General features: G+C 58.3%; 1 protein-coding gene across 4 annotated transcripts in view; it reads left to right on the forward strand.

The window, feature by feature from the left end:
- The window catches only part of GSE1 (Gse1 coiled-coil protein), a 407,380-nt gene that overhangs the window by 360,191 nt on the left and 21,997 nt on the right, over positions 1–25,192 (forward strand). For 2 of the 4 annotated variants that reach the window (XM_016129412.2, XM_016129411.2), the window contains 2 exons: positions 8,201–8,419; positions 20,359–20,558. In XM_016129412.2, the coding sequence (XP_015984898.2) occupies positions 8,201–8,419; positions 20,359–20,558 (419 nt within the window). Of the gene's footprint in view, positions 1–8,200; positions 8,420–20,358; positions 20,559–25,192 lie in introns of those variants that run through there. The other 2 variants (XM_016129414.2, XM_016129413.2) reach the window with 1 other exon arrangement.

The following is a 25,192-nucleotide window of genomic DNA, read 5'->3' on the forward strand; positions in this document are numbered from 1 at the left end:
CTGCTTTCAGCATTCTGTAGTGACTTAATAAATGCTGCTGAGTGACAGGTCTTCACAGGGGAGGATGGCAGCCTTGTGGTAAAATGAGCGGCCTCGTTACTTATCTCACTTCTGGACCAGGATCTCCTGCAGGCATTCAGGCTGGCCTCCCCTCCCTTTCTCTCTTCTCCCTCTCCCTTTTTTCTCTCTTTACCCTCTGTCCTGTCTTCTCTTCCTTTCCCTCCTCCTCCCTTTTTTACTTCCCCCGTTGCCTTCTCTTGGCCCTCCTCTGGTTCGGCCTGCCTCTGGTTCCGGATCAGGATCCAGGCCGTCTGCTGGGGCCTTCCCCCGCTCCAGCAATTAGCCAGGGCTTTGGCTCAGCCTGCCAGCTACTCAGCATTAGCTTTGGGGAGTAATTCCAGTTTGGGGACTCCGCAAGAAAAAAGCTCCAATCCCCTTAGAAGCCCACAGCCTGAGAAGGTGTCCTTAGAAGAAAGAGAACCTTAAGGCTTCAGCAGCCCACCTCGTGTACCTGGAAGCAAGAAGACCTTCCCCACTCTCCCAGCTCTCTCCCCTGCTCCCACCCCCAAGAAAAATTGCTTCGTGCGTGTGAGCTCAGAACACCCGAAGGCAAATATAATAATGAATTTATTATGAAGCCGCTCAGGCTCCTGGGATCACGTGGTGCTGCACAGCCTCCCGCCTGGGTCTCTGCACAGGGTGACCTGGCCTTGTTAAGGCTGCAAAGCATCGCCCCTTTGGGGGTGGGCGGTGGACTCAGGGATCACAGGGGCGGGGGCGTAGGGGCCCCAACCAGGGGGACGCCCTTTATTTGTTCACAAACATTTCTTTCTGTGGTAATGAAAAATTACCAAGAGGGGTGATTAGAGAATGCAAGTCCAGATTGTGCACACGGGGCCTGAAAGTGAAGCCCTGCTGGGCCTGGCCTTGTGGGGTGTAATTACCCCAGGGGGGGCCGTCAGGGGAAAGAGGCGGATTGGTGCTTGAACCGGGAGCCAGCAGAAAATTCATCTCAGCTATTAGCTTGTAATTACAGAGCATGGAGGGAGCAGGCCTGAGGTCTGGAGCCTGGAAGAGCAGGGATGAAAGGAAGCTGTAATTATGGGGTCCACAGGAGGCCGGGAGGGAGTCCCAGTGCTGATTAATAAGGCCCCTCTATCGGGGAGCAGAGGAGGGAGCAGGAGCTGGGACCACATTTAATGGAGGGGTGGGGGCCTCCCCCGCTTTTTAAACCCTGCTGTTGGGAGCCTTTGGACAGCAGGCACTGCATGGGGTCTGTTCTGAAGAACACAGAGCGAGGTGGGTTCCGAAAAACATCCCAGCGCTCCAGCCAGGCCCGCTCTTCACACTTGGATCTTTCTTTCTTGCCTTTATTTTTTTTTAGAGCTTTGTGCTGCTTCCGGTCCTGTAAGAAATCCAGGCAGAGAAGAGAAAAAAGTATTGATCAGACTATATACTTTAGTAGAAGGACAGAGAAGGTGAGGGATTCACCCAGCTTCTGGGACAGGTCGGGCAACCTCCGCTTCTCCAGACCCTTGTCATTCAGGTCACTTTATGGGTGGCTTTTCCTCTCTGCCTGCCCTCAGCCTCTAACAAAGCACACAGGCTGTGGGCTCTGTCAGGCCAGCCCTGGAAGGGTCCAGGAGGTGGAAATCTGGGGATCCGAGGGGTCCTGGCCCCTTGGCTTGAGGGGGCCCAGGAGCCTATTGGACCTCACCTCTGGGGGGTCTGGCTATGCTGGTTCTTTTCTCCCAGGGGTGGAGGGAACAGCCAACAGGGACAGGAGGCCCTGTCCAGAGGACAGCAGCCTATGATGCAAATGAGAGTGCCAGGAGGCCGCAGGACTCCGGCTTATTCTCCTGCTGAGTCAAACATGTCAGGAGCGCTTGTACAACTGCAGAGAGGGAGCCAGCCCTGCCTCCCGCTGCCGCCCCCAGCCCCTAGACCTCATCCATCACTGGCCTTCACGCGGTGGAGCTTATTCCCAGCTGTTAGGATAATGAATTTACATGAGCTGATAATGTAGACAGGAATTCAGTCAATGGCCAGGAGCGCAGAAGTTAATAAATACCTCTCTAATGAGGGCAGGGGGAGCAGGCGCCCTGGGGCCTCCTGAGGGTGCAGCCGCCCCCAGGCTCCCTACCACCCTCCCCTGGGCCTCAGGATCACAGTGCCATGGTCTCAGCCAGAGAACTCCGGTGCATAGGAGGAGCTCCAGGTCGGGGGGAGCAAGAGCAGCAAGTGGCCCTGAGTGGCCCCCAGCCTGTGACTAAGGGGCAAGGCAGGGGTAAGAGTGTTCTCAGAGGCTATATCATCCATAGCAGGTCCAGGGCGACCCTTTCCAGGATCTCTGGGTCCCCCAAGTTTGGCCTTTGTCCTTCTGTCCTAGGTGTGAGAAGCTGCCACCCTGGACTGCGGTGTCCCACGGCCCCCTTGCTGCCCCTCCCCCATTGGGCCTTTCCCGATGCACACATGCTGAGGAGGAATGCTAATTTTAGACTCCCCTAATGAAGCTGCTCATTTGGAATTCTATTTTAAGTGACCTGACATCAGAGCAGCTTTCCTGGCTCTTAGGTCCTGGAGCCCGTGGCTGACACCATGGCAGGGACACTGGCTTTTGGGGACCCCTAGAAACTCCAGTGGGGCTGTACATGGCTCTGCAGGCTGCTGGCAGGGTTTGGGAAGCTAGGTTCCAGGCTTTTTCTGAGGAAGGGAAGGACAGGCTTAGTGGGGGCGAGGAGTAGTGTCACTCTCTGGATGGCAGCAGGAGCCCGATGATGGCATTCAGGTGGTGGCTCACCCAGGGGAAGAAGTGGGAGGCAGAGGGTGGACCTGTCCACAAGGAACCTGGTCCCCAGGGAGAGGCCATGTGTGAGGATTTGAGTTTGGGTTCCAGCAGGGGCACCCCAGTTCCCTTGGCTTCTGCACCTAGCTGGTAGGAGGCCCTAGTCTTGGGGGACACCCCCATGTTTCTCTTGGCTGTGCCAACTTCACGCAGGCAAGTCTGTTTCTCTTTGAGGGCCCTCCGGTTTTGAAAACCTGGTTCTCTGCAGAAATACTAGAACACAGTTAAAAAGGATTTGAAGAGATATGTTCTTCTTGTTACTGCCTGAAGACACCCACCACTGGCCTTGAGGCATGTGACATTTCGGGGTTGTCCTGTGGCCGTCGTCCGCCTATGCAGCACCTCTGTGCCATCCTGCCCAGCGCTGGCAGCTGGCGGTCACAGCATGCTCACCCGGGTCGCCAGCTGGCCAGCCTGTCACATGGACCCTGGGCAGTGACCTCATATCTGTTCCCTGAGCCTCAGGGACCGGTCACTGGGAGGTGCAAAAATCACATCACTCATGTTCACTTTCTTGCTCCTCTTCCCTGGAGCATGTGGTGTGGGCTGTGGGGGAGGGTGGATCCGGTCCCCCTCCCGTAGCCCCAGAATGGGTCTGGATCTGGGCCCTGACCAGCTTTATGTAAACGGGATGTAGGTATTGTGTTCAAATAACTTGATCTTGCTGTTGACCATCTGCTGGCTTTGGGATTCCCCATCTGTAGAATGGGCACAAAGACACCTTTGTTGTAGAGTTTTGGGGATTTAAAGAGAGGCGTCCAGCTCTCTGAGGAATGGGGAAGAGGAGGGGCTGTTGACGCTATCAGAGGGTCCCATATTGGGGACTCTGTCGGAAAAGGCACAGAGTGCTGCTTTGCAGATGGTTGAACTTCTTGAGCTTCAAGAAGGAAGGGAGATAAGGTGAGAGATTGAGAGGGCAGGTCTTGATCAGTTGAGCTTGTGGTGACACTCGCTGTATCAGCTATCTGGCACTGCATAACTAGCCCAAACTTAACAGTCAAGGATTCAGGAGCAGCCCAGCTATGTGTTTCTGGCTCAGAATCTCCAAAGAGGTTGTAATTGTGCTGTTGCTCAGGGCTGCTGTCTCATCTGAAGGTTCAACTGGGGCTGGAGGAGCAGCTGCCAAGATGGTGTCTTCACACGGCTGTTGACAGGAGGCCTCAGTTCCCTGAAACATGGGATTCTCCACAGGCCACTTGAGCATCTTCACAGCAGCATTTGATAAGGTTATCCCAGAGAAGGAGGTAGCATGGTTCTTTTGATGACCGTGCCCCAGAAGTCACACCCTCACTTCTGTTGTATTCTGTTCATTAGACGTGAGTCAATAAGTTTGGCCCACATTCAAGGAAAGAAAATCTCCCTACCTCTTTAAGGGATGAGTGACAAAGACTTTAGATATGCATTTTAAACCACTGTACAGTACCCCGCCTATTTATCTATAGGGGATATGTTCCAAGACCCTAAGTAGATGCCTTGAAAGCACAGGTAGTACTGAACCCTACATATACCATGCTTTTTCCTTTATGTACACACTCTTTACAGCTTTTCTTTGGCAAATCCGAATGGCCAGGGTCACTACTTATACACTTTGGGTCACCGTTAAGTAAAATGAGGGTTACTTGAACACAAGTAGATACCATGACAGTCGATGTGATCATCGAGATGGCTAGTACGGGAATGACAGGTGGAGAGGGTCACAGCGTGGATACAGGACAAAGGGATGATTCACGTCCCAGGCAGGACAGAGCGGGACAGCACGAGGTTTTCATCATGCTGCTCAGAATGACGCACGATTTAAAACTTAAAAATTGTTTGTTTCTGGAATTGTCTGTTTCATGTTTAGAGACCATGGTTGACCTCAGGTAACTGAAACTTCAGAGGACAAAATGCGTTATTGGGGAGTACCGTATTCCAATATGTTTTAGTTCTCTGTGTGTGCACGTGTGTGTTTACTTTTTTCCTTAGGGTTCGTGGTTCGGTGTTGGACTGGACAGGTGGTGGTGCAATGAGCAGTAAGAACACTGTATCTGGGCCTGGGAAATGGGGTTCAGGTACTAGATGTGCTGCTAAACCGTGGCCTTGAACCATCTGTATGACCTTGACTGGCCTCCTAACAGCTTCGGTTTCCCCTCCGCACTCTGCCGGCCTCCCAGGATTGTCTGAGCCCGTGAGAGTGGGCACAGAGTGGGGGTGGTAAGTCGTGGCTCTGCCGCTGTAGCCTCTCCCCGGCTGTCTTGAAAGGCGACTTGACAATCAATATGACTTCTGAGGACTGTTTAGATGTCCCCTGGGTGAGAGAGTCTTGGAGGCCCCTCCTCACAAATCTCACCCCCATGCAAAAGAAACATCGACCCATTTTGTTGATGAACAGGACCCTGAGGACTTGTGGACTGTTCACATCAGCTCCTGTGTGTGGGGACATGTCCTCAGGTGTCCCCCGTGAACAGCAGGACAAAAGCTCTGGATGCCTCTGTCCTGGGGTGTCCTATGTGTCAACCTTCACCAGCTGCCACTGCTGCCTACTCAGGGACATAGAGTTGGCTCTCTGCCTGAGGCATGTACACCAGGTCTGGGAAGGGCAGCAATTGAGTAGGTTCCCACGTGGGGTGTCGGGGTGCTCACCCCAAGCAGGGCTCAGACTTCTGACACCGAGTCACCTCTTCCCCCTACAGCCCCAGGGAGCAAGCAACTCAGATCTCAGCAGCTCGTGTCCCAGTTTGCTGAGCCTGACCTGTGTGGCCTTGGCCAGGACACTCGCCCTTCCAAACCTGGGTTTTGGCCCCAGTCGACTGACTGTATGATAACAAGCGACCCTTGGTGTGTCCCATCCATGCTCGGAGGCCCCATGCATAAATTAGCCCCTTGAATCCTCATGGGGTTAACCTCATGAGATTGACTTTCTCCTTATCTTTATTTTACAGACAAAGAGACCAAGGCTTAAAGAGGTGAGATGACTTGCCTAAGGTCACACAGCTAAAGGCTGCAGAGCAGAATTAAAGCCCCAGGCGCCTGGCAGCCGAGTCAGGGCTGAGCCCTGACCTCCAGGCCCCTGCTTTTCCTGCTCACTCCTGGCCTCAGCCACACCTCCCACCCTCACTGTCCTTGCTGTCACGGATGGCGGAGAGGGCGCTGACGGCAGCCTGGGGCCGCGCTTCTGGAGCATTGTGTTCATTGTGCTCAATGATCCTCAAGTGGCTGGCCAGGTGCCAAGTTGGCTGAGAAAGGACTCTTGTCAGAAACCTGCGTTTTCTGCCATTCTGGCTGCTGGGGCAGAGTCCCCCCTGTGCCCCTGGTTCTTGGTTTCTTTGCTAGGCTTGAGGTGGCTAGGGACGTGTGGCTCCCTCCCTCCCTCCCCTGCCCTCTCCGCCCTTCCAGAAACAGGAGGACACCAGGGGTCAGCCTCCGGTCGGTGCCTCTGCTGCTCAGTGGGGCTGTTGCCGGCACTGCTGCCCACGTGACCCGCCGGCAGCTGGGAGGCCAGCCTGCCGGCCGTGGGCGCAGGGGCTCTTGTGGGGGTCCTTTGTTTCCGAGGTACAAGCCCTCTCCCGAGAGAATGGTGTGCCCTCGAGTTCGCGCCTGCCTCAATATTGTCTTTGATGCACCAGGCCCCCCCACACACACTCCCACCGCTGAGCACTCAGCCCTTGTCCCCCAGATTTCTTTTCCTGCCTAGCCAGGAGGACAATGGCACCAGCGTAGCGTGGCTCTCTGGGACTTGGGGTCTGGGATGTGCATTCGGTACTCGCGGCGGCTTCTCGTTAGTTCTGGGGGCAGCAGGTGGGCAGGCAGGTCTCAGTCCTGAACCTGCTGGGCCCTGGGGACAGGTGTGGAAACAGGTTCCAATCAGACCAGTTTGGAATGGACACAGAAGCCCACAGAGGTGAGGTGGGTTCTGGGGGCTGCTGAGAGCCTCTTGGGGAAGGGCCCACAGCCTGGGGTGGGGGTGGGGGCCTTGCTCCCTCCTTGTGGGAAGCTCATGTTCCTGCTGTGTTATGTTCTTAGATGTTCTGTGACTGTGCCCCTCCCCATGATTCTCAGGACCCCTCCCCAGGTGACTGTGGCTTTCCCAGGTCTCTTTATGGGGGTTTGGAAGTTAATTTCCTCCTTGCACATGACCTGTCACCGCTGCCAGCTACGAGGCCATCGGCCTTGATTTACTCCCTTCCATTGCACCATGGCGAGGGAGCAGGGACCAGGACCTGGCAGGTGGCCCCGAGAGGGCATGAAATGTTAATGGAAAACTTATTTATGGCACTGCTTGCCCAAGACGAGAGCTGGGCCTTTATTGATCAGGCACGTGCATTGGGGGAGGTTCAGCATCCTCGCTAACACTTAGATGGGACTTTAAAGGCGGCGTGGCGGGGGGGCGTGCTCCAGGGAAGGTGGCCACGTCTCCCCCCATGGCATTCGATATCACTCTGCTGGGAGGCAGCTCCTTCCAGCTAGACCTGACCCTGGCCCCTAGCGGGAAGGGGGTTTTTCCCTGCCAATGGCAGTTAGATCTGCAGTTCTGTGTCTTTAGCCTCTCAGGGCGGGGTCTGCACCTGGTGAGGGCCCACTGCGGGGTCTGCGCTGCTGTGTCTGTCCATCACTTCTCCCTCAACTGCCAACGAGGCGCATCCTCCTCAGGCTGTCCTCTGAGGCACCTCCCCAGCTGGAGACCAGCCTGGGTCCCTGGGTGTTTTGGGACTCAAGAGGGTGTGGTGGTGGCAGGCGAGGGCTCCAGGCCAGCCTGTTTGGATCAGATTCTGGATCTGCCCTGCTGGCCGTGGTACGAGCCTCCGTTTCCTTTTTTCTAAAACGGGGACAGCAGCGCCAGCTTCACCAGTGTGTCGTGCTGGAGGCCTGGCAGAAGCCTGTGTTAACCGTGAGCGGCTGCCCTGCGTGTCTTCGTTATCGTTTTTGGCCTTTTTTGTTCCTGCTGGCATTCTTCTCTTTGTCGTGAGAATGCTGGCCTGGTGCCCTGCGCCTCAGTCTCCCTTCCCCTGGCCCGGCAGGGGATGCTTTCAGAGCCTCCCTCGCCTGCTCAGCGGCCCTGGAGAGGTTGCAGGATTATGTGGGCCGAGCCATTGGGTATCTGGAATCGCTGGGGTCCTGAGCACGCCTGGTTCTTTAATTACGGATCCAAGAGGGTGGGGGGTGCTGCTGGACCCTCAGGAGCGCTGTCTGGACTCTGGGTTCATGGCCCGTTCTCTCTGCAGTGCTGGCTCTGTCTGCTTTCCCTGCCTGTCCCGTGGAGCCTCCTGGGCTGCTCCTGCTCCCTGCATGCTGCCTGCTGCCCGGGGCCCTGGACCCCGCTCTGGTGCTGGCCTCCTGCTCTCTGGGTGACCTCTGGTTCTTCTCTTCCTGTTTCAGGCATGAGCCATGAGCCCAAGTCCCCTTCACTAGGAATGCTTTCCACCGCGACCAGGACCACCGCCACCGTCAACCCCCTCACCCCCTCGCCGCTCAATGGCGCCCTGGTGCCCAGCGGCAGCCCCGCCAGCAGCAGCGCGCTGTCAGCCCAGGCCGCGCCGTCCTCCAGCTTTGCCGCTGCGCTGCGCAAGCTCGCCAAACAGGCGGAGGAGCCCCGAGGTAAGAGGTGCCCACCAGGCCCTGGCCAAGGGAGGGGGAGGAGCCCCTGCCCTCCTGCCAGACCTGCAGGCTCCAGAAAGGAGCAGGGGTGGCCTGGGAAGCAGCTGGTTCCCACGAGCAGGAGCCGGGGTCAGAGAGCCCCGCCCGCAGGCTTGCACACACTTTCATCTCTCGGTTTTCTCGTGCGGGTTCTGTCTGGCAGGGGCAGCACAGTCTGAGCTTTGGGCCCTCCCGGACCCCTGTCTGGCCAGCGAGCCCACCCAGCCCTGGCACCTCTGCTTGGCTTCTGCTTCCGCTCTGTCCCCCGCCTCTGTCCTTTCTCGGCTCCAGGAGCCACCATGGGGGTATTGGTAGTGGGGACATGTACCCAGCAGCCCATGGGTGAGGAAGGTGGACTTGCTGGGCCGTGGGGGCCCTGAGCAGCCACAGAGGGAGCACTGCACCCTGATCCCTCTCTGGGGCTGTGCCCAGGGAGTCCATTCCCCAGGTAGCTTGTTTCCTGAAGAGCCCAGTGGCTCTAGGCTCTGAGACCCACTCCAGGCATGGTGGAGAACAGTCTCGAAACTCAAATGATCTTGGAGCAGGCGTCTCTGGGGCAGCTCAGCCCACCACTGCCTAACTCCCTGAGGCAGGAATTACTGGGTGGCATGGACAGAGATGGGTGTCCCCCAGAGGTTCAGAGTCCTGACTCCTGGTGTCACTTGGGTAGTGACATGCTCTGTGACTTTGCGCAAACACTGACCCTCTCTGAGCTTCAGTCTTATTAGTATATGAGGATCTCTACGCCTCTGGCTTTGGGCACTTCTCGGGTTGACCCAAGTTAGTCCTGGTCAAGGGCTGCTGGTTGGACGATTAGGGGTGGGGGTCAGTTTGCGGCCAAAGCTCCTGGGAGACCTGGGTCCACACAAATTCTGCAGGCCTCCCAGATACCCTCTGGACTTGCTGCTGGGAAGTGGGGGGAGGGGCAGGGAGGGGTTGACCTCTGGGGCAGAGGAAGCAGGTACACAGAGTGATTCTGCCCACCATCTGCCTCACCCCAGAGGTCCAAGTCTTGGCGTCTGAGTTCCAGGGCCTTTGGGGACACCCAGGGAACACATACGGGAAGGAGGCGTGTCCACTTTCTGTGACCTCAGCTTAGTGGAACAGACACTTGCCCTGACTGGGATGGGCTGGGGATCTTCTGATTTCAGAATCTCAGCTCTTTCCAGGCCCTTTCTGCTACCTGGCGGTTGGATGGAGGGGGCGGTGTGAGGGGAATGAGCTTAGAATCGATGGGCAGGGAGACAGTGGCTGAGGAGGAAGGACCACTGGGGCCTGGTTCTGTGTCCGCCCGCCCTGGGCTGCTCTGTTCACCCAGGCAGAGCGGCTGCCAGCAGACCTCTCACGGCCTTGCACGTGTGCCCCTCCACATCCACCTGGGGACTCCTGGCTGAGCGACAGGCTGTAGGAGCCCCGCTGGTGTCAGGAGGCCCTGCTGCTCAGGGCTACAGTGCATCGTGCATCTGGAGAACAGATGCCCAGAAGGCAGCGAGCTCTACGCCCGGCCCCATTGAGGCCCCAGACCAGACAGCCCACGCCGGCTACAGAGCCCCCTGGGAGGAGCACACACAGAGGGAGCCCAAGCTGGAGTTGGGGCTTGGGGGTCTCCCAGGGCCAGCGAGAAGCCCCTGGGGCAGAATCTGCCCCGCAGCTCCCTGCTTTGTCTGTCTCCTCTCTCAGCATTCCAGAAAGCAGAGAAACAGAGCTGGCGCTGCTTTCAAAGCGCCTGTCGGACGTCTGTCAGCATGTGGGAGGATGCTGTTTCCGCCTGAGTTGAGTCACCCCAAGTGTCAGGGCCTCATCAAGCAGCTGTGTCCACTCCCGGCCCACTAGGCTCGAGTCCTGGGTTGACACCCCACATCTGCAGAGGACGTGGCAATGGAAGGGCATGTGCCCCTCCTTGCTGAGGCGGGCGGTGGAGAGGTCTGCAGACATGCCTTGGTGGCCCTTTGTCTCCTCTCCGATGCCTCAGGCTGGCCCAGCATCTGGCTCGAGGGACGGGCCAGTGGGCAGCCAGTGTGCTAGAGGCTGCCGGGCCTTGCTAGCCAGGAACAAAGTGTGCTGCTGGCAGACGGGGAACAGACCCTGTGGCTGCGACCAGGGTGCTTTGAGTGATGCCCTGGAAAGGGTTGGGAGAAGGAGGAGGGGGCCGAGCGTCGCTGGCCTGAGCTCATACCGTTGTTGAACCCTGACATTCGCTGCTGGCCTAACTGAGGTTATCCCCCTCATTCCTATGAGAAAACGGGTTGGGGGCTTTGGCGTGGCGAGCCGTGGGTGTACGTGGATCTGGGGCGCCCTGATCCTCCGGTTCTGCTGTGCGTGTGCCTGGGCCTCGTCAGCTTGTGTCTTGGCTACAGCGGCCACGCGTAAAATGTGAAAGTTTGAAGCCATGGCAGTGAGCTCAGTTTTTGATTATCTGCTCAGCCCTAGTCGGGCCTTGATTTGAAGAATTGAGATGTTCAGTTTCTCTCTGGAGCATCCTTGGGCTGTACTCCACATTGGTCCCAGTTTTTCCCAGTGAGTCACACCAACTCTGATCTTGCCATCTCCACTGTCTGTAGAATTGGCTGGCAGCCCAGGTTGTACAGATAGAGAAGTTCAGAGAGGTCAAGGCATAACCTTGAGGTCATACAGCAGGTGATGTGCCCTCTGACCCTTGCTGCTGCTGCTTATGCCTTTCTAAGTGGACTTGGAGAGCCGAAGTTAGGTCGACAAGCCTGAGAATGGTCCTGGCAGGGGAGGAGGCCCCCTTGACCCTACCCCCCACCATAGCGGTGTAGGGAGCACTGGGTACTCTGTGCCTCCCTGGGGAGCATGGGAGAGATGTAGGCTGTCCGCTCCCAGAAGCCTGGGGACAGCTAGGCAAGAAGAGAGAGGCAGCAAGCCCTGCCCTGCCTCGCCACCCCAACCAGAGAGCGCAGGATGGGGGGCCTTCGGTGGGCTTGGCAGTGCAGGAAGGGGTTAGACTTTTACTTGTTAATTTTTAAAGACATAACTCACATGCCACAAAATTCACCTTTTAAATTCAGTGGATTTTAGCGTATTCAGAGTTGTACAGCCATCACCGCCAATTCCAGAACATTTTTATCCCTAAAAGAATCCCAGGCCCATCAGCAGTCACTTCGCACCCCGTCCCGCAGCCCCAGCAGCCGTGCTCTGCCGCCTCCCTCCGGGTTCGCCGTCCCGGACGTCCTGACCTCTCTGGGGTCACACGGCATGTGTGACTGGCTTCCTGTGCTCAGCCTGACGTTTCCAGGTCCGTCCACAGTGCAGCGTGCCAGGAATGTGTTCCTTCTCGTGACTGAACAACCTGGTGGCCGGATGGCACCACACGCCTGCCCCCAGGCGTGCGAGTGAGGCGGACCCAGCAGGGGCTCTTCCCGCCTTCATCACGGTGGTGACCGTGTATCGAGGACCTGCCGTGTGCCGGGCAGTCTCCCGCCACATTCTCAGCACGGCCCCGGCCTCTGTTCTCCGTGTTTTGCTGGTAGACAGACCCAAGCTTCCAGCTTGCCGGCGTCCCACATTATAAGCAGGGGGGAGGGTGTCAACTCCACAAACTCGTGTCCCAGGACACTTCGGCCTTCTGCCTCTGCCTGGCACCCATGTCATCCTCCCTGTAGCAGGGGAGCCAGGGCCTCTACTGAAGCCTGCACTCCCATGAGGGCCAGGTCTCCGGTCTCTGCAGGGTGTCCCCAGGACGACGGGGTAAAGGGACCTTATACCCCCAGAGGTGCTGGCATCTCAGCATCTGGGGCCTGAGGTGGCCCAGGACCCCATGGCCAACTCCCAACAACCTCACCCCCACGGGCAGAAGTCCTGGCGGGCAGAAGTCCTGGCGGGCAGAAGTCCTGGCGGGAGCCAGAGCAGCTTCCAGACCTGCACGGGAAGGTGGTGGGAGGGGCCGGCTGCAGCCCCTCCCCCCCAGCAGGCCCCGCGGAAAACCGGACTGATGGCCGGAGCAGGGCTTTGGCTTTGTCAGCCACTTGCTGCCTGTCCTTGCCTGGGGCACATATCTGGCTCACCTTTGACCCTATCCACCCCACCCCTAAACCCCTCCCCCGCTGTGGAAATGGCAGTTTATTTGAGCCCTAGACTGCGCTGTCCCCTCTGCTCCTCAGGCTATTGTCTTTCCTCACTTTGTGTCCCGAGGGTGCAGTTTAAAAATTCAATCCAGAGGCACTAATCTGTATGCCGTATCGCCTGCTTTACCCTGGAGAAAGGCTGCGGAGAGTAGAGAAGTCGGCCTCAGTGGGGAATTTTATCTTTCTGAGGCTCCAAGATTGTGTTCTTTTCATTGTAGCCAAACCACCCCGCTCAGTCCTGTGTGTCCAGTGCGGCTGGGCATCTGCCCCTGAGGGCCTGGTGGGCTGGAGGCGCCCGGTTGTGCCTGGACGGACTGTGTGCGCCACAGAGGCGCCGGGACCGCTTGACCCTTTGCCCAGCCTGGGGTGCGTGCCCAACGGGCTAGACACTTGGGCGTTAGCAGGTTCTGGTTCACGTCCTGGCTGTGTGTCCCGGGCATGTCGCGTTACCTCTCTGAGCTTCCGTCTTTTCTCAGGATGAGGATAATGTCTCCATCTCATAGATTTCTGTGATTCGGCGAGAACATGCTAGTGCCAGACACAGCTGTTGTATGCCATTCACGAGGGCCACCAAGCCATCACCCTCTCTCTGCCCTAACTACGGCCACCGCCGCCCTTTCCCCCACCCAGCACTAACATCTGCCCCCTCCCATCTCCACCCCTCAGCAGCGCAGCTAGGGGCTCGAGGGCCCTCACTGGGAGGGGCTTGGGAAGGAGAGTGCAGGGAGGGGGGGGGCGGGGAGTGCTCCCAGACACTGGCAGCCGCACGCTGGGTCTTATGCTGACAGAACTGGACCTACCTTTGGGAGAGAACCCAGCCCGTGTGGCCTGCGGGTCAGCCAGTGCCACCGCAGCTGCTGCCGTCTGTCCCAGCGGTGTCGGGGGTGCATCCAGGCCCAGGACAGCCTCTCTCCATCACTGAGTCCCTCGTCTTTACTCCTTGGGAGAAAAGGAGGTTCAGGGAGTGACCGAGCCCACCCCAAACGTTCTAGAAGGAGCCTTGGGCTGCCAGTTTGAGTCTAACCTCAAGTTGGTCCTGGTGTACCCTTGAGACCCTTCCTCGGTGACAGACCAGGGGGCCCTACCTTGAACTGAGGCATCGCACAGTGCCCCTGCTGGAGCCCTCCGCCATTACCCTGGCCACCAAAATGATGTCCCCCTAGGCCACTCGGCCTCCCCTCTGCCTCAGAAGTCGCTAGGCCAGCTCCAGCCTCTGCCTGGCCTCTCCTTCCTGCCAGTCCCCCCCCACCACAACCTCTTCTGGAGAGAGACTCCTCCCAGCCTAGGAATCCTGAGACCTGCTGTCCTGGGGTCGATTGTGACCCCTCCGAGCCTCCCAGCCTCCTCCAGAGCTCGCAGGACATATCGGGTATCTCAGGGCTTGGAGGTGCTCGTTGAATGACCGAGAAAGGGTGTGAGACGGTGCAGTTCACACTTCATGCCCGCCTGGCCCCTGCTGGGGTCTGACGGCTGCTCGACTTGCCCTGGGAAACACCCTAGCCCGACCGTTCTCCTCTGCCCCCCACAGAGGGCAAGTCTGGGAGCCCGTGTCCCCGCCACCCCCGAGCATGATGGAGCAGGGGCTGCTGCCAGGCGTCGGCTCTCACAAGCTGTGTGGCAATCTGCTCGCCTCCTCGGTGCAGCAGGCGCCTCCCGTGGGGCCGCAGCGCCCGTCTGCCAAGGCGCGGGGGCCGCCGCACGGGGGCCCCAACGTGGCCTCAGCCGCTCGGGGAAGGTGCTCGAGACACCCTGGGCTTGAGCAGTCCCCCATCCCCGGGGACACATCGGGCCTGTCCTGATTGTGATCCACTTTTGTCTCTGCATGTCCCGCCTGCCTCCTTCTGGTGGTGACTTCACATGCTTCCCCACCCCACTGAGGGTGCCGGGGTGCCTGGGAGCCCGGTGGGGTCTTCTCAGGTAGCTGTGGCCGGGGGGCCTTCTCTGTGGCCAGGGTGCTAGACCGAATGGAAGGAGTAGGGTGGGCTCTGACGCCATGTGGGCCCATTCAGACCCCACATCCTCCCCTCCTGGCGGAGCGTGCGAGGCACATGACATTGCCACCCAAGCCCTGCGGGGCAGCCGAGCAGCCTCACCAAGCTGGCACAGAGCACAGGCACCATCTTCGTCACCTGTGAGAGAAACGAGCAAGCTGTCCTAGCTTTACTTGGACCAGACACAAGGGGGTTGACAAGGGTGGTGATGGTGGCAGCTGGGCTTGAATTACCAGCTCTCGTCCAGGTCCAGAGCCCCAAACACTGGGTCCCCGCCCAGCCTCCTTCCCCGCGTCTGTTTGGCTGCCCTCCTCATCTTGTCACCGGCTTTGCAGGTGGGTCTGGTTACCTTCAGGCCCCTTGAGCCTCCTGGAACCAAAGTCCCATCCCTGAGTTTCAGGAAGGGTGAGGATCATTCCTTCCACCGTCGAGGCTGAAGGTGTGTCTGCCTACCAGCATGGCTGTCACACAGCCGGCCCGAGTGGGGCTGGGGCTCTGCTCCTCTGCTGCCGCCCGGAATCTGCCTCTTTCAAAGGCAGCAGCGAAACAAATGAGAGGAGAAAAGATCCCACATGGCACACTCACTGCGTGTGTCAGCCGTGCTGCTGGTTGGGCTCGGCAAGGTGGCGTCTCGCCGTGCGTTTCTGCAGCCCCATCTGTCTCTGCACAGGTGTGAGCTCAGGCAGGGGCACTCTGCATGCCTCTCCCTCTGTCTGCCAGGCCGGGACTCTGGAGGCAGGTGGGCAAGGGAGGCTGGAGCTGGGGGAGAGCGAGGCCCCAGGAAGGGGTGGCAGGCATGCCTAGGAGTTGACATGCCCTCAGCACCGGGTGAGATGGGAGAGAAGGCTGGGTGGGCACTGTGGATGTGCCCGGAGCAGTGGAAATTGGGTGGTACCTAGCCGTGGATGTTTAGAGCATGGGGCCTCCCCTGGCCATGCTGATGCAGCAGTGACTTTCCCTGTCAGCCCCCAAAGCCCCTCTGCCTCCCCTCTCTTCCTCCTTGCCTCCACTTCCCCCACCTCCCTCAGTGACCCCTGTCCCAGCTCTTGGTGCACCCTAACACAGCAGCATTGCCCCTCAGAAGTGAGAGCCGGCCATTCTCCCTGGCCCCGCTCATCAACACGTCATCAATCCTGGAAATGCATTTGGTAATAGAGACCGGAATCTCACCTTTGCCGTTAGTAACAGTCAAGTGACAGTAAATCAAGCTCAGGAGCACATTGGTACCCTGATGCCAAGGGGTGGGGCCTACAGCTGTTCCCCCTGCGGAGAAGCTCTAGCTGGAGGGGGAGTCCCCTACCCCCAGGAGCTCTAGCTGGAGGGAGAGCCCCCACGGCTCTTTTTCAGTGGATCCTTCCTGAACTTGAGCCAGGCAGAGGGCAGCCCTATGAGTGTCCAGCTGTCCCACCTGGGCCAGGCCCACAGGGAGACCAGAGGGGTTCCCCAGCCAGTTCCCATAGCCATGTGGTTGCGGTGGAGACGTCACCTCCATGACCCCCAGGCTCCCATTCCCACCAGGCACAGGTTGAACTTTCAGGATTCTGTACCTATTCTCTTGGGGACCTTTCAGGAAAAGGAGGGAGGACCAAAACGGGGACAGGTCAATGGCCAGGTTCCTTTCTGGGTCTAAGTGGCACCAGTTCACGGGCCTGAGTTCCCACATCTTGATTGGAAGCGGGGAGGGTGGAGGAGCAGCCTAGAGATGCTGGGCATTGGGAGGCTGTCCCTCCCAGAGGGAACACTGCCCACACCGGGCCAAGGACTCACTCACTGCAGGGTCCACTGACGCCAGCCAGAGCCGTCGTGTCCCCAAAGTCGCAGTGGCCTTACAAAGTTCCCACTGCATGTGGTTGGCTCAGAGACCAATTCAGAATGACCAGGGATAGAACAAACGCGGAAAAAGAGTGGAGGAGCCCGTGCGGCGGCACGCAGGATCCTCTGGGCTCCTGCCCGCTGTAGTCAGTAGCCGTGGGTCCCAGGGCACTGCCCACACTGGGGCAAAGCTCTGCTGGGAAGGGACCCCTCCTGCTGCATCGCTCCCTTGCAAACCTTTCACAACTGCCCCCCACTGGCACTGGCGCGACTCTGTGGTTCAGCCACCCTGTGAAGCTCTGGGCAGACCCAGCCGCATAAGCAGGCATCTCAGGAAGACATTCGTTTTAGAGAAACGCATCAGATGATCACCGTGTTTTTCTCCGCTCTCTCCCCGACTCGGTGCAGCATTGGGCCGGGGGTGGACAAGGGCTGTTTGGTGTGACCTCACCCGGTCCGTGCCTTCCGCCCTCTGCAGTGTCCCAAGCTGGAGAGGTCCCGTAGGGGGTCAGGTTTTTGGTGAGGGCGGTGCGGTTTGTGCCTAGCTGTGTGCGCGGCCGGGGGGTGCACGTCTGAGAGCTGACGGGGCCGCCGCAGTGTCGTTTTCGGGCCTCACTCCCCTCCCCTTGCAGCAACTTTGGGGTCTCAGCTGTTAATTACATGTGCCCGGGCGGCCTCGGGCGTTAATCCGCGAGGTCAGACAACAGAGGTGACACTGAGCACTCTGCCTCTTGTCATCTCCAATCCACACGCGTCCACTGACTCCTGCCGCATGCCTCCAGTTAATTACAATGATCACAGCCCTTCCGCTGCAGCCGCCATGAGAATGAGGGTCGGGCAGCCGCTTGCTAATTGGTGGGTACGTGGTCAGGGATCGATCGAGTGCGCTAGCCGGCGAGTGACAGCCCAGCCCCAAGGGATTAGACTGCTAATTGTGGATGGCCTCCCCCGCGCAGGCCCACCTGGGGCTCCCAAGCTCCCTCGTTCTTGTGCACCCCCCGGCATTGAGGAAGGAAGCTAATCCAGAGACTAATGATGTGGGGCAGGGTGGAGGGAGGAGAGCAGCGGCGGGAGCCGAGTGGCCCCGAGTCTCTGCAGGCGGTGGCACAACCCCTTGGGTTGTCAGGTGCTCCTGTTCATGAGGCATCTCTCTGTGAGGCCCAGAGGCTAGTGCAGGATGGGGCTCGCGGCGTCTGCTCCCAACCTCCCCGCCCTCCTGGAGGACCAGAGCCCACCTGGCCTTTGACCCCCAACTGTCCTCTAGGCAGGTGCAGCCTCTGCCTTGAGCAATGGGGACTCTGGGTCTGTTTGTTTTATTTCTTTACTTTTTTGGATCCAAAGCACGAATATCCCGCCTCCCTCCACCCACAGGCAGAATTTGGACAGGGCCACCCAGGGTGCCGGCCAGGCACACAGCAGGTCCTCCAGGCAACCAAGTGCCTGAGGCTGAGTGAGATGAGCTTTAAGAGCAGTGGTCACAGTTGCACTGTTTACAGTAGCCACAAGGCGACACACCCAAACATCTATCAGTGGATGATGGGTAAACAGATTGGGGCGGGGGAGTCCTCCACACAGTAGAATATTACTCAGTCATGAAAAGGAATGGAGTTCTGACACGTGTTATCACAGAGATGAACTGTAAAAACATCATGCTGAATGGAAAAAGCCAGTCACAAAAGGCTGTATAGTATATGATTCTATTTACATGAAATGTCTAGACTAGGTAAACCTGTGGAGACAAAGCAGATTGGTTGCAGAGGCTGCCGGGAGGAGAGTGACTGCTAATGGGTTTCTTTTTGGGGTAAAGAGAATGTTCTAGCATCGATTGTGATGATGGTTGCACAGTCGTGAATGTACTAAAAACCATTGAATCGCACACTTGGTACGGGTGAGTTCTGTGGTGTGGGAATCACATCTCAATAAAGTTGCCACAACCAAAAAAAGGGAGCTTGGCAGAGATTCCACGGAAATTCCTTTTTTAAAAAGAAAGGTCTCTTGCCTAGTTTTTTCCCCCAAAATTTAAAATGAGCTTTTTATGAAAAAGCTAAATTCTTACAGAAAAGTACAGGCTGTAAGTAAGTATGCAGGGGGATGGATTTGCGGAGTGAACCCACAGATCCGGAGCAGCGAGACCCCCCCTCGTTCTGCCCTCACTCTGCCACCCCTGGGAGGTATCGCTGCTGGGATTCTGACCCTTTCAGCGCCTTTTCGTCTCCCTTTGCTCGCTTGGTGTTGCTTTGCCTCGCCGTGGGCCCAAGGCTCTGGTCGCTGTCTGCCCTGCCGGGGACGCTCCATCCTGAGAGCACACTGGCTCTCCTTTCAGCCGCTGGTGGGGCTGGAGGTGGTTTCCCGTTGGTGGCTGCCGGGACCCCTGGCTCTGACTTTGGTGGATGCCAGCCCCACCTTGCCGGGCCAGGCTGTGGGTGGATACAGTACCTGAGAAGATGCAGCCAGTTACCCGAAATTGCACAAACGTGGGTGAGGGTTTAGGGTACCGGGCCTTTTCCAGCTTGCCACCAGGATTTCCCTCCGTTGGCTCGTCAGGGCTGACGGCAGCCCAGCGGTCCTCAGTGGCCCCAAGGTCCGTCCTAGCCAGGGCCACCCCGCAGCAGTCCTGGAACTGGCTTCCCGCCTGGGTCTCACTGCTCGGCCAGCCCCAGCTTGTTTTGGAACCTCAGAGGCATCCCACTGGGAAAGGAAGGCGGCCCGCGTCCTCCCCTGTTCGCTGTCCCCTGGCAGTAATGACATCTGACCGGAAGACCGGGAGCTTGCGCTTACTGGTGGGTGGCAGAGCTGGGATACAGAACCAGTGCTCTGGTGCACCTGGAGAATTGGGCCATTGGCGCTCGGGCAACTACTCACTGCCCACCTGGCCAGGCACTGACAGGTGAGAGCTGGGAGGGGGGGATGCCAGGCCTCGGCATTGTTCCCAGGGTTGCTGAGCAGAAAGTGCTGCTGAGCAGTTCTTGGGGCATAGCCTGGGGGTTTCCCCAGGGGGCTGCCCTGTGCAGTCGGGCAGGCTGTGCACAAGCTTAGGGAGCCACATGGAAGAGGCCTGGCCGGGAGCATCTCGCTCCGGGCAGAGCTCTGCCACTATCCGTGGTGCCTTGGTGTCCAGCCACTCTGCCTCCTGGTCACTCCACTGAGGCCAAGCTTGACTGGTTGGGACCTCTGGGTCAGAGTGCGGCACAGTTATTGATTTCATCAGTGTCACGGCAGCTCAGAGCATCTCAGCGCCCATGACCGTAGGCCGCCTTGCCTCCCCTTTAAGCAAAGGTTTTCCTTGGTAATCTGAGTGTGGCCCCTTGAGATGGTGTGGAGACGTGGCAAGGGTCTCTGGGACTGAGACAAGTTCTGAACAGAATTCAGGGAGCATGCTGGAAAGCTGACGGAATTCTTCCAGAAGTGGGGGTCTGCGCTGATGCCTGCTTTCCCCACCTCCCCAGGATTGCAGGTGCCCCAAGTGGGGCTCTCAGAGACAGGAGGTGCCCAGTTGAACCCCCTTGGAGGGGTCAGTGTTTGCCCCTCAAGTCCAAAGGTGAGATGGGGTGTCTCTCAGCCACTACTTGGGACTGTCAGCAGCAACCTCCAGGCCAAATGTGCTCAGACCAAGACTGGCACCCCGAGTGCGTAATGAGAAGCGTTCAGGTGCCCGCTCCACCTTCTCCAGCCAGCAGAACGCACGGCCGCTGAGGTCATGCAGCACCCTGGGAGCACAGTGCCATGTGTGGGGCAAGGGTGTGCCCCTCGCCTCCCTAGTGCATGGCACTAGCCGAAGCTCTGCTGTGATGTAATTTGGGGATCACCTGTTTGGCCCGCAGTGGACACAGGTCCTTGGGGCTGTCATGACTCTCAGATGAAGTGGTATCTGCCTTAGTCCTGTGTCATGGGTCTCTGTAATGGGGGCTGCAGACTGTGAGCCAAACACTGAGTGGTCTCTGAGTCCACAGCCATGTAGAAATGTGACAGATCAATGTGGCCCCTGCTGAGGTTCTGTGTCCTTTTCTTGCAGGGTCTTCACTGAGCAGTGAGTCATCCCCCGTGTCCTCTCCAGCCACCAACCACAGCTCTCCTGCCAGCACACCCAAGCGTGTGCCCATGGGTCCCATCATCGTCCCCCCTGGGGGCCACAGTGTCCCCAGCACACCCCCTGTGGTGACCATTGCCCCGACCAAGACCGTCAATGGCGTTTGGAGGAGCGAGAGCCGGCAAGTGAGTGCATGGGATGCAGGGTGGAGCCGGGGGTGGCCACAGGCTGTACATGTGGGGGGGGGGGGTTGGAAGGTGGCCTTCGAAAGGGAGGACCAGATTTCAGGGTTCAAACCTCTAACTCCCAGACTTGCACTCTCCTGAGCCCCTGTCTCATCTGCGAAACGAGGTGCCAGCAGCTCGTACCAGGAAGGTCCCTGCAGAGTCGTCTCCAGCTGCCACCCCCAAACCCCACAGGCTGGGGCTTACACAGCACATTTCCTTACAGTTTTGGAGGCTGGAAGCCTGAGATCAAGGCATCGGCAGGGCTGGTTCCTTCTGAGGCCTCTCTTCTTGGTCTGTAGACCAGTGGTCCCCCACTTTTTTGGCGCCAGGGACCGGTGCTCCTATGAGAATCTTAATGCCCGATGATCTGAGCGAGAGCTGAGGCGGTGATGCTGGCGCTGGGGAGCGGCTGCAGATACAGACGAAGTTTCATTTACTCGCCCACCGCTCATCTCCTGCTGTGCGGCCCGGTTCCTAACAGGCCACGGAGCAGTACCAGTCCGTGGCCCAAGGGTTGGGGATCCCTGCTGTTGACGATGTCTTCTCCCCACGTCCTCACATGGTCTTCTCTCCGTGTGTCTGCGTCCTAATCTCCATTGCTTATAAGACAAGTCATAGTGGATTAGAGCCCGCTCCGGTTACCTCATTTAACTTAATCACCTCTTTAAAGCCTTATCTCTAAATACAGTCACATTCTGAGCTACTGGAGGTTTGGGCTTCAACATGCAAATTTGGGGAGGATGTACTTCAGCCCATAACCTCATATAAAGTGCTTAAAATGGTGTTTGCACATCACAAGCACTTGATAACAGCTGTTATTACCTGTTGCTCAAACATGGTATTGAAATAGGAGAGCCAGCCATGTTTTCATGTGTCATGTTTTCATGTTTCTGTCTTGTCTGTTGATGCCCATAGTGGGGGCACGTCCCCACATTTGGGGTTTCCTGGGTGTGGCCACTGCCAGGTGACCTGCCTGCACAGGAGGAGCTGGTGGCCCTGGGAGCCACTCCTCTGCACCTGCCCAGGGCCGACCGCCTGCCACCTCCACTCCTCCCACACCTGGTCCTCCCAGCCCGGAGGAATCTTTCCTCATTAAGAACGCTGTTCCTGTGCTTTTCTCCTGAATCTTTTCTGCTGAGTTCCCCGAGGGATGGCACCGCTTGGAAATACTAATTAAACCACAAAGAAATCAGAGGGGGAGGGGGAGCTCCCTTCTCACACCCTCCCATCTCCACCCTGTTGAGTGGGGAGGATGGGCATTATGGTCATTGCTCAGGGTTTGTCTTTTCCCTGGCCCTGGAGGTGGGGGGCGGGGTGTCGGTCTGACTAACGGCAGGGGTCCCAAGGAGCCCAGTGGGGGGGGTCTTTGGATCCCTGGAAATAGCTATGGCCTGGGACCCACCTGAGTATGGCCCTAACTTGACCCCCACATCTGAGATGACAAACCCTCCTGGATTGTCACCTGGCCAGGGCCCCCTGTGTCTGCCTACAAGCTGCTGCCTGGACGTCATTCTCTCTACAATGGGTGTGGTTTGGAGGTAGGAGGTTCAGGGCAGGGCCCAGCAGGTGGCCTGAACTGCTCCCTGGTCTTGTTTTGAGGCAGGACAAGGAGTCTTCACCAGACTCTTCTGCCACCAGAGGGGGGCCCATTGCCCCTTGTCAGCCACCTGGTGGTCAGCCTTGACCCTGGGGCCCACCCACATGCCTCAAACAGCCTCGGCTCCTTGCCTCTTACCCGACTCACTCAGGTCCATGTGGTTTCTGACTCCTGTCACGTCCCTGGTTGGTGATGGTCACCACAGCCTGAATTATCCTTTGCTCCCACCTGAGAGGGGGTTTCTTCCCTACCTGGCCGCCCAGACCCAGGACCCAAAAAGCCTTGTAAACAGTCACCTTCTTCCACAGGCCTCCTCCCCGGCTTCTTGCCCTCCTCAAGAGGGTCCTTGTGGCCCCAAAAACATGTGCTGACCCCACAGAGAGGGCTAGGCCCTAGCTCTTCGCCAGCCATTGGCAGTTAATGAAACACTAATGCCACCAGGGAGGGCGGGAGGAAGGGAGTTGGATTAGCAGTTGATGTATGGCTCATCAACTCAGCACAAAGACTCAGTGGAGAATTTAATCCTTCTGGGGAGGAGAGCCTGGGGAGAGGCGAGAGGGGAACCACTCCCTAACACGGGAATCATAGAGGGGGTCTCCTGCGTGGTGGGGAGGTGTAGGAGGGCTTTGGGGGCCCCTTTACCAGGGTCACCGAGATTTCCTAGGTAGTCGGAGTTTCAAAAGGGCAGATGAAATGAAAAATAGTCTATTTTAAAGCTAACGGGGCATGTCCTGTCTGACTGGAAACCTCTCTAATCACCAGAGAATGAAGGATTTTCCTCCCTCCCTTCCTCCCCCGTCTTTCTTTCATTGCTACAGCTGCGCCTGCAGCCACGGTGCAGAAATAAAAAGCTGCCCCACAGATGCTCCTCAGTGCATGCCGGCCTGCCGGGGACAGCAGTGGGAGCCCAGCCGGTGTTGTTGGGGTGCCTTAGGGTGGCCGGCTGAGCCTCTTGGGTCTGGCCTGGGTTGGGGGTTGCTGCCCAGGCCCACCCCACCCTGAGCAGCCCCTGCATGCCCCCCAGGCCAGGCTGACCTCATTCCCAGGTGCCTGTGACAAGCTTGGCAGGGCGCCAGCCAAACGGAAGGAGACACATGGGTCTGGCCCGCTGAACCCCCTGGCTGCTGCACCCCCACCCCACCCCCACCTCTCCAACTCTGTTCGTCTCAGCCAGGCCAGGACGAGGTGCCATCTGGCCCAGCTGCCTTCCAGCAGGGCTTTGTCCTGCCGAGGGGAGAAGGGGGTTCTACCCAGTGGTGGCCCCAGTGAGGAGCAGACTCCTCAGGCCGGTTGGTATAAAGCCCTGGCGCTTCCTCATGACAGACGCTCGCACTTGGGCTGACCTGGCCCTGCGCCTGGCGGGGTGAGCGTGTGAGGGAGAGCCAGCAAGCCCTGACCTGGAAATAAGCAGCCCTCGGCCGATGGTGTAGATGAGAATTTGAGGAGGGACGGCTTCAGGCTTGGTGGTACATTTCTGTATTTTAAGCCTCCCCCCATCCCGTGCTTCACCCCATTTTTCATCTATACCTGTGTACTGCCCCCATTGTTCTGTGAACTGGTACTGCAATTGGCACGTTTGACAGATGGGGAAACTGAGGCACAGGACAGTAATAGAAGGGGGTCATCTAGCATCTCCAGGACTTGACAGAGCCACCTCCTAAGGCAAGCCGGGAGCCCAGCCTGCTGTCTGCACAAGCAGCTGGAGGACCCCGAAGCCAGGTGTCAGCCCTGTGTAGAAGTCTCTGGAAAAGTGGGAGGTGAGAGTTCTGTGCTCCCTGTTCTGACCAAGGTGCTGGTGCACACGTGTGTCCCACCGTTGACGCCCGCCATGCAAACCCCCCTTCTGGGAAGGGCAAATCACGGTTTCTGAATCCGCGAGGCCCTCTCGGTGAGTGGAGGGGCCCTGCCGGCACGTGGGGAGGGAACAGATGTTGCTGCTCATTAGAAATTCTAATCAGCGGCCTGTCTCCTTCAATTAATTACTGCTGATCTGTCTTCTGGAGGACCGAGGTAGCACGGTGGCTGCCTGGCCAGGGCGTTTGGTGAATGCGTCTGACGGGTGCACGGGCCCTCTGTGGGCCTCAGCCACCCCACCAGCAGCCCGCTCCTCGATGTCGCCGTCAGCCAGTGTGACTGTGGGTGGGCCGCTGGAGGGGGCGGCCAAGGGGATCCATCCTTCACCACCTACAGGGGAGTTAGATAAACCAGGAGCTCTGCTGCCCCCGCCTCCCAACTCCGATGAAGACAGTTGGCAGAGCAGGGAGCGCAGGGGCTGGAGGAACGGTGGCCAAGCATCTCAGGCCTCAGCACGGCACCTGCCCCTCAGGGCCGTGTGCACCATCACGTGTCCAGCGGTCGTCACTGGACGTCCTCCTCAACCTACCAGTTTAACAAGACAGAGGGTCGTGGTCCCTTTGTTTTCGGGGTGTTTGGCATTTCGTGGCATGGTAAAAACACTGGATTTGGGGCAGATGGACCAGGGTTTGTTCCTTGGAAGTGCCTCCTGCTTCCTCTGAGCCCTGTTTGCCCACCGTCTGATCAGTGGCAGCCAAACGTGACGTGTGGATCTGACCCAGAGAAGGAAAGCCTGGCTGTGAATCTCGGCTCGGGAGTGTGTGGCTGTGGCCCATTGCAGGTCTGAACCATAGGCTGGGAGGGGCCGTCACAGTGATGGAACCCCCTAGAATGGCAGCTACTCCAGAGTGAGAGCTCCCTGGCTGCCCTTAATGCTTTCTAAGCCTTGCTACATGGCTGCCTTTCAGCCACGTAAATGACAAAAACAGTCAGAACCTTCCAGTGGTCTGATTTCGGGGTTCCAGATACTTCCTTGAACAGGTGTGCAGAACATCCCTCAGTGTGGCAGGCGTGGCACACCTGCTCTCGGTCCTGGCAGGGGCCTCCTTCTCTCCCATCATGCCTGGAGCCAGCCCCTTCTCTGGGTCCCTGGGCTCTGCCTCCCTGGCCAGGCCCCAACTGCTCTATTTAGGAGTCTGGG

This window comes from Rousettus aegyptiacus, unplaced genomic scaffold, assembly GCF_014176215.1.
Source record: "Rousettus aegyptiacus isolate mRouAeg1 unplaced genomic scaffold, mRouAeg1.p scaffold_m13_p_14, whole genome shotgun sequence".
Lineage (NCBI taxonomy): Eukaryota > Metazoa > Chordata > Mammalia > Chiroptera > Pteropodidae > Rousettus > Rousettus aegyptiacus.